Raw genomic sequence first — 16202 nt, 5'->3', positions numbered from 1 at the left:
TTGTGTGCATTTTGGCTTTGATAAGTCAGCCAGTGTTATTAAAAAAAAGGAGGGTGGAGAGGGGTTTTGCTGATTCTTAATAATGTAACTAAAAGTCTTTCTATAGTGGAAATTGTGATGATAAAAAAAGATAAGACTACACTCATCCTGTCTTAATTTGGTGATTTCCACTACTGACGTATGCATTGTGGCTAGGGTGAAAGTGATGCCTATATAAGAGGCAACATTAGAAGACCGTGTAGTAAACTCAACTTTTCTGCTCAACCTGACAGCGCCCGTTCAAGCTCTGTTTCAGACATGAAGGTTTTTTTTTTTCAGCATTTTACACTGATGATCATGTTCGTGTTTGCGTATGGAGCGGCAATACATGGTCAAGATGGGATTAAAAAACACTTCTTAAAGAACATTCAAGAAGAAGCCAAAAGTGTGCATGTGGTGAGAAAATTACAATATTACATGTTGTTTTCTTTGTTTATTTGAAAATATATTAACTTATTTGTCATTTTAGAACTCTTCTGTGCTGGTGCCAAAGATATGGCCAAATCACAAAAATTGTGTGGTAAGTTGGAGAAGTTGCATATTTTACTGTGAGCTTCGACAGCTGTCAGATTAATCCATTCAAACTTGATGCAATGTGTGCATGTTGTTGCCTTTTAAGCCTATGACAAAAACTTTGAAAACATATAGTTAAATACAAAAACCAAAGTCACTCATCACAATATAAGTGGTGTGCTCAAGCCCTAAAAACATTAGGTCTCCAATCTCGTAAAAGGCTGAGAAATTTGGAAGAAAACTCCTGTATTTCAGAAGCTATTTTTGAAGGATGCCTGAAGTCTGAATGGGTTAAAAGATGTTTCCAATAAGATTTCTGTCTGTTAAACTTTAGTTCTAAGTTATTACATATTGGATGCACTTTTAACCTTGCTTTTCCCCTCACAGTTGAAATTCTTCTGTTTGGCTGAGAAGGCTCTGAAGGACTTCAAAGGGCTATCAAAACTCACCCGTGTTTTGACGCAATACAACAACGAAGTAAGTACAATTTACTTGTATTTTGACAAGCCATTACTCATCCATAATCAAATTTATCAAAGGGCTTGCAGTTACTCAAAAAGTCATTTGTCATAACAATCAATGACATCTTTTCTTTATAATGTTTTTGTTTTTTTTATGTTTGTTAAGTGTAGCGAGGAATTAAAATATAATTGTCAAACTAATTTTGTTTCAGACTGGGGACACCAATTGCCACTTGCCCATCAACGGCAGTAGGATTACACTACAAAGGCTTCTGAAAGCTGTGGTGGAATGTGCGAACCTAACCATGAATAATTAAGCCTAATAAAAATGCCAAAGGACTGGCCTTAAATACATCAAATACATTCTATTTATTATAATATTTATATGTTCAGCAGCTTTTGTATTTATAAATAAATAAATCTATTTAAGTAATCTGTTTCTAGTCTTTCTTTCCCCCTAGTGTTAGCCTCTAATCTAACAACAGCCATTTATCTTTATTTCATTAAAGCTGACATTTACTCTGAAGAAGTCCTAAATGTGTGGCGCTGGTGGGACAGCTCTGGGCCACAATTATCATCTGCAGCAAACAGAAAAAACAAGCAACATTATAGATTTATTTCATGAGATAAAGAAGAAAAACAAACCAAGATAACACATTTAAAATAATTTAATAAATAAAATCCAGGGTTTTGTTGGTGTAAACATTTGACAAACATGATTAAAAAAATTAAAAGTCAGTGTGCGTCCACTACAGAATATCAGAAAAGTAAAGTCAAATAAACTTCACAAAAACTTTTCTACTAGTGTTTTATACTAAGCAGTACAGTATGTAAGGTGTAAAGTGTCATATAACATCCTGAAATAAAAAGACGACTCGTTTAGGCTAGCAAATGGCACAAACATAAGAGCTGGTTGGCATGCATGCCCCTATGCTTCTGACCTAAAGGAAAGCATATTACACACACTTTTCATTTGCTAAGTTAACTGACATACTTTATTTGTTTCATATTGAACTCAGCTGGACAATAAGGCTTTAGTATGTTTTAAGAACAGAATAATTTGCTTTTGATTAGAATTTAATTACATTGTCAAATCCATTGGTTACATTGCAGGAAATCAGCAAAGCATTAGTTAAGACTTAACCTTTGAGGCGCTACAGAGTCAGAATACACACAGCAAACTTCAATATAAACTCTTTGAAGTTTGTAGGCCATGACCACAATAAACTTTTTACATCCTGACTAATGACTTCCTACAGATCGTTGGTTGCTGTGAAGATGTCACAATCTGTTGCTTTTCAAATAATCATTAAGATATTATACCGCAGGCATCTTCCTCAAAGTGTGCTCGCTCCTTTGTACACAAGTGGTATTTTTCTTGCCACAGATGCAGCGCTTTCACATTTAAAACTTCACCAACTATACAGTGTATGCAGAAAATGTTATACTGTTCACCTATAGCAACTTCTTAGTAATATGAAAGTTGCAGTGAAATGTTGACCTTCTCTACGCCATCATCACTGCAGAAGGGATTCGATCACAGCGTCTGGCTTTGCAGATCTTTTCCTGTAAAGAGATGGCTTTGTGGTTAATGTTATCAACTTAAGGGAGATAACAACATTTCTCAGAACAGCAGCATATCACAAAAAGAGCAAATGCTATCATTCCGAGTGTCAGCATGTTTCAATCAAAAGTTGATTAGAAAATGCTGCTAATTACTGTGCATGAACAACAATACTTATTTATTTGCATTTACTATTATTATTATTATGCAGCAGGAGAGTCATTTTAAAACTAATTTAAAACTTAAGTTGCACAGGTTATAATCTATGTAGCTTATGTGCAGAACAGATGAATCCAGACTAATTTTTTATCTTTTCAGAAAACCCTTGACTAAAGTCAAAATTGGTGTGTGTGCGTGTGTGTGATTTGTGTTTTGTACAAATCAGATAAAGATCCAGTATTAAAAATTGTATTTCAGTAGAATTGCAACTAAGAATTATCAGAGACAGAATGGACTTTTGTAACCACCTACTAAAGAAAAAATGTATCCTTGAGAAGACGAAAGTAAGGATTACTCGAGTGTAAATAAGCCTAAGTCGGGAAATAAAGAGGAAGAAGACATTTTTATACATTTTATTTTTATTAGATTATTCAACATGATCATGGCAGATAAACTGAAACTAGCCATCTGAAAATTATTACAGGATGTCAATATTTTGTTTAAATATAGCACTCGGTGTAATTTTATATTATATTAGGATATTACATAAATATTACATGTAATCAAGGTGTAATCCACATGTGCCTTTATTCACTTTATTGCTATTAGCTACAATGCCACACTGTGTCAGCTGCAGTCTCTCTGCTGTGTTTTAAAAGTACTTACCTTCGTCCGGTCTTGGGTCGGCCACTTTTGCTACTTTTGGAAGTTTTGGGCCTCTCTAGTTTCATCAGTGACTGGCGCATACTCTCCTCTGTATATGCAAGGTACACATGAGATAAATCCACCTCGAATGGCTACAGGAATAAAAAAAGGAAGAAAGAAAGGGGACAATTTTACACTTTGAATCAAGTAAAATAATTAGGCATCAAGAAAGTCGGTCACTAAGCAAAAACAATTTTCTACAACTCACATCTTTTTCCTTTTTATCTGGAGCAGGGGTTTGCTTTCTCATGTTGTTGCCTGTGTAAGCCACACATTTCTGAAAGACACAAATTAAGTCAATGCAGACTTGTAGCTATCGAGTGCACAATAATGTGTAGATCAGCTGTGAGCTCACCAGCTGCCACTCTCCAATGTCTTCATTCCAGTGCACATAATTTTCTATCATCTCCTGCAAAGAAAACATGAAAAAATTAAGGACAGGCAGTCAGCCTGTTTTTCGCTCCATACAATGAGTGCACTGCACATGCTATGTGTGCTTTTGAATCAACAATTTTTATCATTTCAGATGCATGCACAAGTGTGTTATTATCACATAATATCCAGAGTCTAATTGCCAGATAGACATGCATTACCACGATAATTCATCAACAATGTGTTTTGATACAATTGCGTGACAAAAATATTAAAATAATTTAAAATATATATCGCATATTAACAAAATCTTCCAAATTGGGCATATGGTGTGTTGCTATATGCCGTCTTCTTTTTTAAGTGTCCAGTGGTGTTTGCACAATATCTGTGGTGCAATTTTTTGGAAATGCTAGATATGAGATTATGAGAGATGTACAAGCCTGATCATTTGGGTTCTTTATCAGACACTAACAAGATCTAGAAATTGATATTAGAACATAACACCTCCTTTACACTAACTGTTGAGAAACCAGCTGCTAGTGTTACATTATTATTGCTAGTGTCATTATTCCACTGAGTAAATACCACAGATGTGTCACCCAAACACCAAAACTGAGAAAAAAAAAATTAGATTATCATCAAAGTACTTCCTTATTTAGCCAGCATGCAAAATGTGGGGAAAAAATAATTGCTATTATGTAGAGAAAAAAAAATCTGTAAAGCAACAGAATGGAGATATAACAGGCCAATACCAAAAGTCAGTCAGTGTTTCTGGGTCTATATCAGTGGATTGCTTTTGGCTAAAATGAAGCTGTTTTAAAAATCAACAATTCCCTCAGATTTCTCATTTTGCTGTCCTGCTCTCCTCAGCAACAGCTAGATTCTACAATGCAACCAATTTAATGAACAGCTGAAAATCAGAGAAAATGTGAAAAACTTTTTAGCTACAACAAGATCAGCGCTACCACTGAGGCAGCAGTTAGTCATTCTAATCAGTAGGGATGTAAATCACCAGTTGGCTCACAATATGATATTATAGTGATTTGAAGTTTGCCAATATCTGAAATTCATTCACAATCTGATTTTGATTTGATTTAGGATCTACCGACTGATTTGAAAAGACATCACAGGTAATTAAACACAGTCATTTCCATTCATATCAAAATCACAAAAAGCAACTAGAGAATCATTTAACATTTTTATTCCTGAGCTCAGGTATTTAAATAACCAATTAAAATAAAAAAACAAAAACTATCTATTCTTATTACAAAAATAGACTAGTAATAAATGGAAAACAATGTGCCAGAAGAACTCAGAATACAGCCATTTTCAAAATAAAAGTGCATTTGATAAATGGTTATTGAATCAACTTTTGAAGGATGGTTGCATTTTGGACTGATGTCATTGGTTCACTGACCATGTGATCGATGTATCAATGTAGATCAATGTATTGTTACACCCCTACTAATCAGGGCTGCTAGTCACCTTTAGAGTAGAGACCTGCACGGGACGCCTCCCTGTGCGTTCCTGCCCACTTCCTTCTCCTGACTGCACAAGAGATACCCACATGTCACACCAGGTCCCAAGATTTTTAATGCAAGTTCTGAAGACGATCTTCTCATAACAATTTATGGGGGATTTTTCCAGAGCGTAGAGTACTGAGTGAGGTTTTGGTTGACGGCCCACACACAAGCCACCCTGGGTCATGTGACCTGTGCTACTAGTAACATCGGGCTGACATGCATACAGCACAGAAGTTTAAGAAGAAGGCTTTTTGCCACCTTCGTCAACAATTTGGAAGCACCTTTAAATGTCTGACTCCCACTTTAGTTAGCTTGCACTTTGTATGTGCAATCTCTTATTTTACTTTCAACCGACTTGACCTTGCCCTCCAACTCTTCCTTACCACTCATCATCTGCTTCTCTCTGACTCACACACTGTTGTCTGAGAGTCAATCAGGACATGTGTAGGAGGTGGGACGCGACCCGTTTTGGTCTGACCGCCCGCTTCCGCCCAAGTGTGTGTAAATCCAGCCTGATTCGGGAGAACTGTGGTGGGTCCTGTGGGACCCGCAGGCATTCCCGTTCATTGCAGGTCTCTACTTTAGAGTTAATAATCACGAATTAAGTCAGAAACAGGTCAAATCAGATGTTATGTAATGGTCATTTCATATGTCACAGAAGTACAATTAAGAATCAGATCAAACTTGAAATGAGGGTTAGAGGACTTAAACTATGATAGAAAACACAGACAGACCTGGTATTCCTGAGGAATGAAGTTATCTATGATGAGCATCTGAAGCCGGAGCTCTCGGCTCAGTTGGCGGATGTTCTCCAGGAGGCCCTCGATTTCTCGGTTGTGCTCTTGTTGTAGGTCTGCCATCTAACAAATCAAACACAAGTACATCAATAAGTGGATATCTGGTAATTCCTGATCAGACAAATCTAAACTTAAACAGTGAATTTACTAATTTCAGTTCTAATTAAGGAAATTTTTAATTCAGTTCTACACAGAATACAGAATACATTGTGTTTTTAACTGGAACTTAAATCATTCAGCATAATATATGGAAAAGACATCTGGGCATCATTGAAACCATCTCACCGCTACGATCAATATAGCCACATGGGTACAGGAGTACATTGGAAAACTATTTTTTTTTCTGCATCCAGAAATGTAACTTGAAGCTGTATTATGCAAGGAGAAAACCATTTATCAACTGTGCAGAAATACCACATAGTTATCTGAGCACAAGGTCACCTAAGATGGCAAGACAGTGGACATGTATTTAGTGGTCAGATGAGACTACTTTTCAGCAGCTGTTGGTGAAAAAACTGAGGCCTGGTTTTACATGCCAAGGATGAAAAAGACCTCAGGCTGGGGGAACATCAGTGTCCATGGCAATAGTAACTTACATAAATGTGAAGATACCGTTGCTACAGAGGTGTTTATTGGAATTTTGGAGACAAATAGTACCATAAGACAACATTTTTTCCCAGCGATCTTTAGTTATTTTAGAAAGACAGTGCCAAACCTCACTCTGCATGTGGCTTCAGGGACACAGTGTCTATGTGACTGATTATCTGTTCCCTATGAAAAATCCATGGCCCATCATGAGAAGGAGAATCAACAACCACCGACTGTTGAGCAGAAGAAATCTTATATACAGCAAGAATGGACACAAGATTCCTCTTAAAAATCTGCAACTTTCATTATTCTCAGGTCCCATATGATTAAAACGTGCAATCAAAAGTGAAGGTGATGTAACACAATTGTAAACATACCTCTTTCCCAACACTGTCTTGAATGTGTTGTTGGTAGGAAAGGGCCGATACCGATACTAGCATTGGAAACACTCTCCGATCCTAACAAAAGTAAGGGGATTGGTATCGGCGAGTATTTCTGCCTAAACACCATCCGATACCATGGAAACGGAATTATAATTCTTTGTTTGCTGCCCAACACAACCACACACAGACACAGGATGTCACGCAGTCTTGCGTGACTGTTGTTTTGAGTTGGTAGGTGGAGAAGCAGCTGCACATGAGTCACAGTTGTGCTAACATTTAGCATTAATAGTATGTTAGTAATTTGGAGTCATTACTCATTAGAAAATCCTGTTAGCAAACCAGCAACATGCCTAATATGCAGGACTGAAGTTTCCAGGGGCAACATGAATGCTGCCAAATTTACCACCAGCAACCTTATAAAGCATTTTGGTTGAAATCACATGAAAGAGTATGAGTTTGTTGCCTTAAAGGAAATGCACAACGAACCACAGCAACAACAAACAAATGGCAAATGCTTAATTAAAAAAACATGAGGAATTTGCATTAGAAAGGCACCGTAATAACCGACGTCTTAGAATTTATTGTCCTGGATTAACAGCCCCTGTTCTTTGTGGAAAACGTTTACTGTATGTCCAATTTCAAGATAGTTTTTAATAGAAATTATTTGATCCGAGTTTATTTACTCAATAATTAAAACAGTTCTGTGACCATCATGGATTTCACATGTTAATAAAATATGAATTATACAAATAAATTTTAAGGCTGTCAAAAATGTTCTACACCTCCTCTCTTTCCTGTTGTTGCGTGACTGGCTGTCGGTGATCAGCTGATCGGCTTCTCTGGTGCTAGCTGTCTTGTTGCGCTTGTTTATTATTCATCTGACAAGGAGGAAACTATTGGTTTATTGTTCATCTTATATTTAACCCAAAGTATTGTTAGTGGACCCACTAGCAATAGCAAAAATTTATCAGTCTCGTGTCAAGCAGATCCATGTCACTATCACGTGAAGATGAAGAATGAAATACAATTTATAGACCTTTTTAAAATATAACCCTGGTATCGTATCTCGGTATCGGCAGATACCTAAACCCCAGGTTTTGGAATCAGTATCGGACAGAAATAAATGGCATTGGAACATCCCTAGTTGCACCAAATTCAATAGTATTTTTCTATTCATAACATTTTCTAAACACAATGGTCAATAAAAAATAAATAAATAAAAACTTAAACAATTCATTTGGACTTCTGTCCTTTAAAGGTTAAAACAAATTAACAACGACAGATTTAACTGTTTACTGGATTTTAGTAAACTTCCCAACTTTTCACATAATGAGGTTTGTACCAGCTTACAGGGACACTCAAACATGTCAGTAATCAGTCAGTTATGCTTACTTCTGATTTGGCAGCCATTAGCATGGTCCAAACTTTCTTCAGCTTCTTGGTCTTTCCTTGAGCCTCCTCCTGAAGGCTAGTGTACTTTTCTTCTATGTCTAGACGCTCTTGCTGTTTTAAGAGGAAAAAGGTAATTGGTTATAACATAAATAATAATTATATATATCATCATCATCAACAACAAAAATAATAACAATAATAATAATAAAAAGAAGAAGAAGAAAAAGAAGAATGAAATAAGGACATCATTTTAAACTTGAACATCTTTCAGTGATGAGTAGACAAAGTAAGAGGACTATGAGACTTTAACCATAATTCCAACCACAATGACTTATAGTAGCAGCTTTTACTGATTTGAGCAATTTGGTCTTTAGCAGCAGGTTCCCCTGTCATCGACCCTACCAATCTGACTCAGTCACAGACAGCTGACGTCTGATAGAGTATGGCAATATTTTAAAATCAGGAAAGGACTTTTGCCTATACAAATTAATCTTTTTTTTTTTTTTTGGACTTTAAATGTAGCATTAACTCGAGGAATATTGGTACTTTATTTCATTACAAGGTTCCTTTAAGCTACAGCATGACAAAAGTTCATACATATTTCACTCATTAATTAATGTCATCATTCACTTTGTTTAACAGGTGAATAAATAGCATTAGGGGCTAATTAGTTAGCACACTCGGTGGAGGCAGTAAGAGCTGGATTGTTAGCTAGTCTTTATCTTCATACCTCTTTCTCCTCAAGCTCCTTACGCAGCTGCTCTGCTCTCCTGCGACGTTCTTCAAGTTCATTGTTCGACTCCTCTAAGAGCTTCTCTTGCTCCTCAGCTTTGGCCAGGAGATCCACCCCACCCACAATCACCTTCTTCTCCAAGGCTGACAATTTCTCCAGTAGGAGGTGATGCTCCTGTCTAGGAGGACAAGGTTACTTTGGTTATCTAATGACTAGTTGCACATTTTGATATAACTAAAATCAATTACAATATTTTAAAAGTGATCAGATTTTTTGTTCTTCCTTTTTACATGAACTCACTGGGCTTTAAGAAGGTCCTTCTCCCTCCTCTCCAGCTCTGCTCTCGCCTTATTCCTCTCCTCTTCCTCCATGTCCAGCTTGGCCTCCAAAGCCTTTCTTTCTTCTTCAATCTTTGCCTGCATCTCCACCATCTTGTCTGGCGAAACCTTCTTCCTTCCTTAAAAATAGAGACACAGGATACCGAAATGTCAGAAACATGTTTCTCATCATATTTTCAAGTACAGATATATTCATATTTTACTAAAGCTGTAATATTGTTTAATATATGCATCTTCAATTAATAAATTTCATAAAAAATTTAATACATCTAAATGAGCAACTGTGTCTTTTAAGGAGCTTCAGTTCTTAACAATGAAAACCAATGAGATCCAACTGCCGTTATGTCCTAATTCAAAACTTCTTGTTGGTGTAAGAGAAACTATATTAAATGCAAACTCTAAACATAATGAATGACAATGACCTTTTAAAATGTATATAACTGTTTGTCAGTCTGACACTGACAAACAAAGCAATGCTAACAGCAATGATCTGCAAATATGACAGACAGCAATAGCTACAAAACAGGCTGTGACCATCATGATAGTTTATGCGATCAGACACCGCTGTACATGATACCAAGATCATGTATTTTCTTACACCAACCTCTTTCTTCTTCAATTAAGAGGTGTATAGCAAGTCAGACAGGCATCATTTGCACCATGAGGATGAAGAGAGAGAGAAAGAGCAACACATTACAGAGTAATCTCAAAAGTCTATCAACTTTACACAGTGGAACACCAAGTACAGGAGTGGGAGTGGGAAAAAGAAAATGACTTTCATGTTTTCAGTAGAACTAACTTGAGGCAAAGAAAAAGAAAGTACATGGTTTTATTTAATAACTATGCTGTGGGTGGATGTCTGTGGTTAAGAGTTTATAAACACCACAATATAGAAGATCAGAGTTGCAGGCTGACCTGTGTGAAATTGTCATGCTGAAACAGTTTGTTATGTTAAAGTGGGATAAATTAGCTAAAATTTGAAAACAATATACTCCTCAGACAGTAACAATGCTTCAAAAAGGATCAGTTCAATAGGGAAGATACACTGAACTTAGGTACTACTGCACAATCTGAGGAATCTTAATTAAACCTAAAATAAATAAATAAATAAATAAATAAAAATAAATAAATAAACTGGAATAATTTTCATGTAAATCTTTGATATTTTAGCCATGAAAATACCAGAGGGTGGTCAATAGCAATAGAGGGAATTGTGCTGTGAGGCTACAGGAGTGACCAAGACACAAGGAAAGCAGAGCCCCTTTCACACATGAATTCAAACCCTGAATAATCTGGAAAAAAAGAATCACTCAGCCAAATTGTCTTCTCAGGATCTTTGACAGTTTACACAAGCTGTAACCTAGACATCATCAAGAACTAGACATCAAATAATTAGGAAACCCCCTCTATGAAACCACTGACATACACAACACAAAAAACAGAGCTGTTGAAAGAATATGAATAAAAACTTTACCAAACAGTTTAAGGAACTGATACTACTATGATATGATGTCATCCTATATTTCTCAATCGAGCATTGACCACCATGAGATTAATAAAGCAACAGACAACAATGACTCAGCTCCCATATTATTAATTGAAGGAAAGGTCATAATGAACTGAAAAAAAATATATTATATTGGATCAATTGGATTTAAATGTCTGAAATTTGTAGCTTCCATGTGTGAAAAGGGCCAAAATTGTTAGGCAGTTGGGCTGGTAAGCAGGGTGCTGCTCCAACTCACTATCCTGAGGTTTGTCCTCAGTGGGGTTTGGCACTGAAGAAATGCAGGTAAACTCTGAACTATTAGTGCTGCTGTTACTGCCACTATCTGGAAAAGAAGCAAAGGAAGCACCGATACTGACAAAGACCACATATAGGAATGACAAAAGTGAAATGTTCAGAGTAAGATGGCTTTAAGTTTAGCATAATATATAGATGCTAACCATGAATCTGACTAACGGTTGTGTGGTTGCAGACAAGCAAACTATAAATACTCACAAAGTCTGGCTGATTTTAGAATAGAAATAGAATAGAAATACTTTATTAATCCCTTCAGAGAGCCCTCAGGGAAATTTGGGTATATAAATTTGTTATCATTAAAGCAGATTAGGCTAATACTATAGTGAAATAACATCAATGACAAGTGAAAGAGGGAAAGATGTCATTTTAAAACTCCAAAAAAACGTAGGCCCTGTGGAGAATATGTCAGTGCTGCAAGAAATGTAATGACTAATGAATAATTTGCATTCAGCTTCGAAACTTTCCATATTAGTTAAGAATAAAAGGTGTGAAAAGGGGAATTCTTAAAGCTTTAGAGAACAACCCAGATAGTTACATTAAATAACTTCAGATAGGTAAAAGTCCAAAGAACTGAATTTGACAGTATTATAATCTATAAACACATAAATAATTCAAATTAGATAATTATTCATTAATTATTATATATTAGATAGCAAGCAAATTATACAGATGGTTATCGGGCTTTAAACCAAAGCGGTAAACTGAGCTGCAATAAATATCAAAGTCATGAAAATCACTTCACACAATCTCTGCAAATTAGCACTAATTCTTACCCCTCCTTCTCCTGCGGCCTTCCCCTGCCTCTCCTGCTTCATCATCACCTTCATCCATCTCCTCCGATCCACTACCCTCTGAGCCGGAGATCTCTTCACCTTGAATTGCAAACAAAAGCAGAAATTTTAAGAAAGAACGAACAAAGTAACTTGCAAGTGTTATGGTTACTTGTTTGTTTGGCTTCTTACCCTCTTCTAATTTCTTTTTCAGCTCCTCAATCTCTTTCTGAAACTGGCGAAGCAGGGCATCCTTGGGATCCTCATTGATTCTGGCTTTGTTCTTGATGTTTTTAGCCCTATTAGCGTAGCGCAGGGTACTGATGGTCTCATCATAGTTGTAGTCTGCTGGGCCTATATTTGCACACTGGAGGGGAGAAACACATTCATTTAAATATGAGTAAAAACAGCAGCATGAACCTTATGTATGTCAAAATGTCAGTCTTTGCCCTTCAGAACAGTTTTATGTCATTCAACTTAACTTTGATCAGTCCATTTGTGACAATGAACCAGTTTAAACCCAATCAAACAAACCAAATGCAATACATTTTGAGAGTAGATCTAATATTTTAGCAACAATTCAGAGCTGAGCTATGAATAAATCTGCTTTTATTAGCAGCTCAGGCAACAGTCTTGTAAACAATCAATGTTAAGGTCTGTACTGCACAATGAAAAATGCTTCTGGTGCTTCTTCCAAACTTCCACTGTACCATCATGGTCTTGGAGTTTCCTCCGAGCGAATCTTGCAGCAGACGGGTCAGTTTTGAATTCCTGTAGGGAACATGCGTGCTCTTGCCATCCACCAGTGCAGAAATGACGTTACCCAGTGTGGAGAGAGAGAGGTTGATCTTTGTTGCTTCCTTCAAACGCTGACCTGTGGCTCCAGTCTTACCCTGTCTTTCTGAACCCTGTGGCATTGAGAGTTGCAGAATAATTAACAAAGACCAGATACATACTAATTGCATCAGTGTCATCTTATTTTCAAGGAAGTAGCTTCTTCTTCCAAATCTTGAAAAACAAAAGTACACACATTAGAATAGATGCTCCACAGTATATCTAATGAATTGCCACCTCACATTCATCATGATGTCCCAGGTAGAAATAATCCAAGTGGTATGACTCATGCAGAGTTTTGTCCAGAAAGTGGACTTTATACTAAGGATTTGCATGCTTTTTAAAATAACATTCTGGTGCTTTATTTTTACTCATACATACTGCCAGATCAACAAGATGCAGTTTTCCCATCCGGACATGCTGGTTTCCGTCCACACCCTTTTCACTGCACTCGATGGTAATAGTGAAGATAGCATGAGAACGGGAGCTGTGCTCATTCATGTTTGTAGCACCGACAGACCCTAAACATAACAAAATGACATTATTAGACAATATTATTGATTTTGTTGACTTTAATTTAGAATGCTAAATCTTTAAGACTCCCTAAAATTAAAAGTTTTGTTATTGTCAATATAAGTTTTATCTTTATTTATTGATTTATTTGTATTTCATTCTGTATTCTGTCTGGTGTTGTGCTTACGGTTTTTGTGTCCTAGTGTCATAATTCTGTCCATATCATCAGCATTGTTCACGACGTAACCAGAAAGATCTTTGATGTATACTCCTACATCTGGTCTTTCTTTCACCTGTCCCCCAAAAAAAGTGAGATATTTATCAAAGAGAACTGCAAGTCATAGGGAACATATGACAATGTTCACACCAGACCTTATGTTAGATTTCCAGCTAACAAAAGTGACTAAATACTTTAAAGTTGACTCATCACAGACAGTTTTATTTGTCACTAACAAAAACAAAGTATCCTGTTACCTCTAGCCTTTGCATCTGGTCCTTGCCTAATAAGTCCCGCACTTCTTCATTGTAAATTTCCAGATATGAAACACGAACTAAGAATCTGTTGAAAATGAATGTGCAGATTAAATTACATGGGTGGTGAGATATGGGATTTCAGACTGCAAATCTTTTATTCATGACATTTGTACCCCTTGCAAGAGCTTTTACTCTTGTACTCTTATGTGCTCTAACACAAAAAATAACTGTTTTATGAGAGCTATCTAACCAGAATAAAAATTATATGCAAGAAATTACATTCCCTAATTTGCCTCTGCAGAAGTTTAAGAAAATCTTTGGTTTTCTGAAAAACCTAACAGGACTTGACTAGTACATGAATATAACAGTTAACCTGTAAGATGTAGCTCTTACAATTTTTAGTAGCCTTACAGTATGTATGGTGCGTACTCCTGGAGTAGTTATGGTCCTGTCAAATAACCCAGTGTTAAAGTGTAAAGCAAAACCACAGAATGTATTTTTTGTTTTCACTGGTAATTTTTGTGATTGTGGCATTGGTCAATAATGTGTTGCATGTGTCAGTGTACCTGTACTACTTCCCATGACAGTGCTTGTTGACTAATGTATTAACATGTTACCTGGTATCACCCTCTGCCTTGGCAATGTGACCAAAAATATGAGCAAAGGAATTTGGGATAATCCCTCTGAGTTCCGGCACTGCTCTCACACCTTCCATGGTGAATGTTTTTCCTGTGCCGGTTTGCCCGTATGCAAAAATTGTGCCTATATTAAAAACAGCAAACAAAGCCCCATCAACAGTAACATGGGTCATGAAGACAGAAAAAGACAAGCTAGAATTAAATACAAGCTAACTTTAAGAGTGCAACTAAGCGCATTGTAAATTTCTTAATGGCAATGTCTGAAGCAGTTAATATAGTCATTAATTTGGTAAAGCACATTTTCTGTTGATGGCTTATTAATTAAAAAGGTCACACAAATTGTACCATTGTATCCTTCCAATACTGAGTCAATAATAGGGCGAGCTGTGAGATTGTAAACATCGAGTTGTTTGCTGTCAGGTCCAAACACAGTGTCAAACGTGAAGGTTTTAGGGGGCTCCTGGGGTGTCTCCAGCTTGTTGACCGTTATTGTGCCACGAATCTCGTCCACTATGACGGCCTGTTTGTGGCCCATCATTTTCTCTTTCTGGTTGAGGGGACGACATCTCACCACAACCTTGACGTTGTCGCTGACCTCATGTTTGTCAACCTTATTGCTCTGAAACAAATAAAATGCATAAACAAATAGTTATAATAATTCTAATAAGAGATCATTATGGCGACATTATTGTCGTGTAAGCAGACTTGTCCTGATCACCAAATATAATAATAATAATAATAATAATAATAATAATAATAATAACAATATAAGAACTTAAGATTTTTAAAGATAATTCCACAGGGCAAAACGTTTCAGAGGTTAGTCAATGTTATGTTCTTAGTTGTCCACCGCATTTTGTTGGGTTGTTGCTAGGCAGGCATGACGATAGCGTTGAGTGACAGGAAACCACAGGCGGAAAGTTAACTATGATGACAGATAAAGCCTAGCTTTGAGTATGGTTACAATTCACTTCTACGAAACCGATAAGCAGTAAGCTATTAGTGCTAACCGGCGGTTAGCATCACAGCCAACGAAGGGAGGAACCCTTCTTCCACACAAAATAAAAACGCTTGCAGACGTCGCGACTTACCGGCATAATGAGAACACAGAAAGCCGATGATAGAGTATGTATTATCACAATTAAATGTTTGAAAAGCGTTGTTCATTTGACTAAAGGTTATACGATTAAATAATACACCAGCGCTATGTATTCCATCAACGGTTCACATCCGATAGCTTGTTGTTAGGGCTGTCTGTGTGCGCATGCGCACGGGCAGAAGGCGTGACGACGCAGTAAACAGCATAATCGGTTTTATAAATTAAATACAGTATAAAGGTAAACATCTATGAACATGCGTTTACTGTAGCTGATTCATTGCAGTGCAGTAGGCTTACATGGAAAGAACACAATTTACCAATTTACCTATAATAACAAAAAAGAAGAATAAAAATACAGAAATATTGTGTTTGGTTTAATTTTTCTGTTTTCTTGGGAGAAGGGAGGGGAGTGTGTACATTTTTTTTATTGTGAAGTATGAAATTTGAGTTGTGAAATAGAGTTAGAGTGTTAGTGTATTGTAGAAATGGGGTAGGGCATTATA

The 16202-nt window shown here is 36.6% G+C and overlaps 1 protein-coding gene and 1 long non-coding RNA gene across 4 annotated transcripts; one reads left to right on the top strand and one right to left on the bottom strand.

Moving 5' to 3' along the window:
- The first annotated feature begins 268 nt into the window (after window positions 1-268).
- LOC121643653 lies at window positions 269-1440 on the top strand. Its single transcript, XR_006011146.1, has 4 exons — window positions 269-435; window positions 509-559; window positions 940-1029; window positions 1226-1440. It is a non-coding gene; the product is annotated as an uncharacterized LOC121643653 (long non-coding RNA).
- A 226-nt stretch (window positions 1441-1666) lies between these two features.
- On the bottom strand, window positions 1667-15871 carry kif3a (kinesin family member 3A). 3 transcript variants are annotated; one of them, XM_041991185.1, is made up of 19 exons: window positions 15692-15871; window positions 14946-15219; window positions 14580-14724; window positions 13963-14047; window positions 13676-13781; window positions 13357-13496; window positions 12852-13049; window positions 12334-12508; window positions 12145-12243; window positions 11313-11399; window positions 10172-10180; window positions 9530-9686; window positions 9227-9407; window positions 8497-8607; window positions 6071-6196; window positions 3797-3850; window positions 3650-3718; window positions 3403-3533; window positions 1667-2579 (listed from the first exon to the last, which is right to left on the bottom strand). In XM_041991185.1, the coding sequence occupies exons 1-19, from the start codon at window positions 15695-15697 to the stop codon at window positions 2531-2533; spliced, it is 2202 nt and encodes a 733-aa protein (XP_041847119.1). In that variant the 5' UTR covers window positions 15698-15871; the 3' UTR covers window positions 1667-2530. The 3 variants fall into 3 exon arrangements, with proteins under 3 accessions (XP_041847119.1, XP_041847117.1, XP_041847118.1); XM_041991183.1 differs by lacking the exon at window positions 11313-11399; XM_041991184.1 differs by lacking the exons at window positions 10172-10180; window positions 11313-11399 and having other exon boundaries at window positions 15692-15870.
- Between the last annotated feature and the right edge of the window lie 331 nt (window positions 15872-16202).

The sequence above is a fragment of the Melanotaenia boesemani genome, chromosome 7 (genome assembly GCF_017639745.1).
Source record: "Melanotaenia boesemani isolate fMelBoe1 chromosome 7, fMelBoe1.pri, whole genome shotgun sequence".
NCBI classification, from domain to species: domain Eukaryota; kingdom Metazoa; phylum Chordata; class Actinopteri; order Atheriniformes; family Melanotaeniidae; genus Melanotaenia; species Melanotaenia boesemani.
Note: the sequence above shows the minus strand (reverse complement) of the source record. Positions and strands in the feature narration are given on the sequence as shown.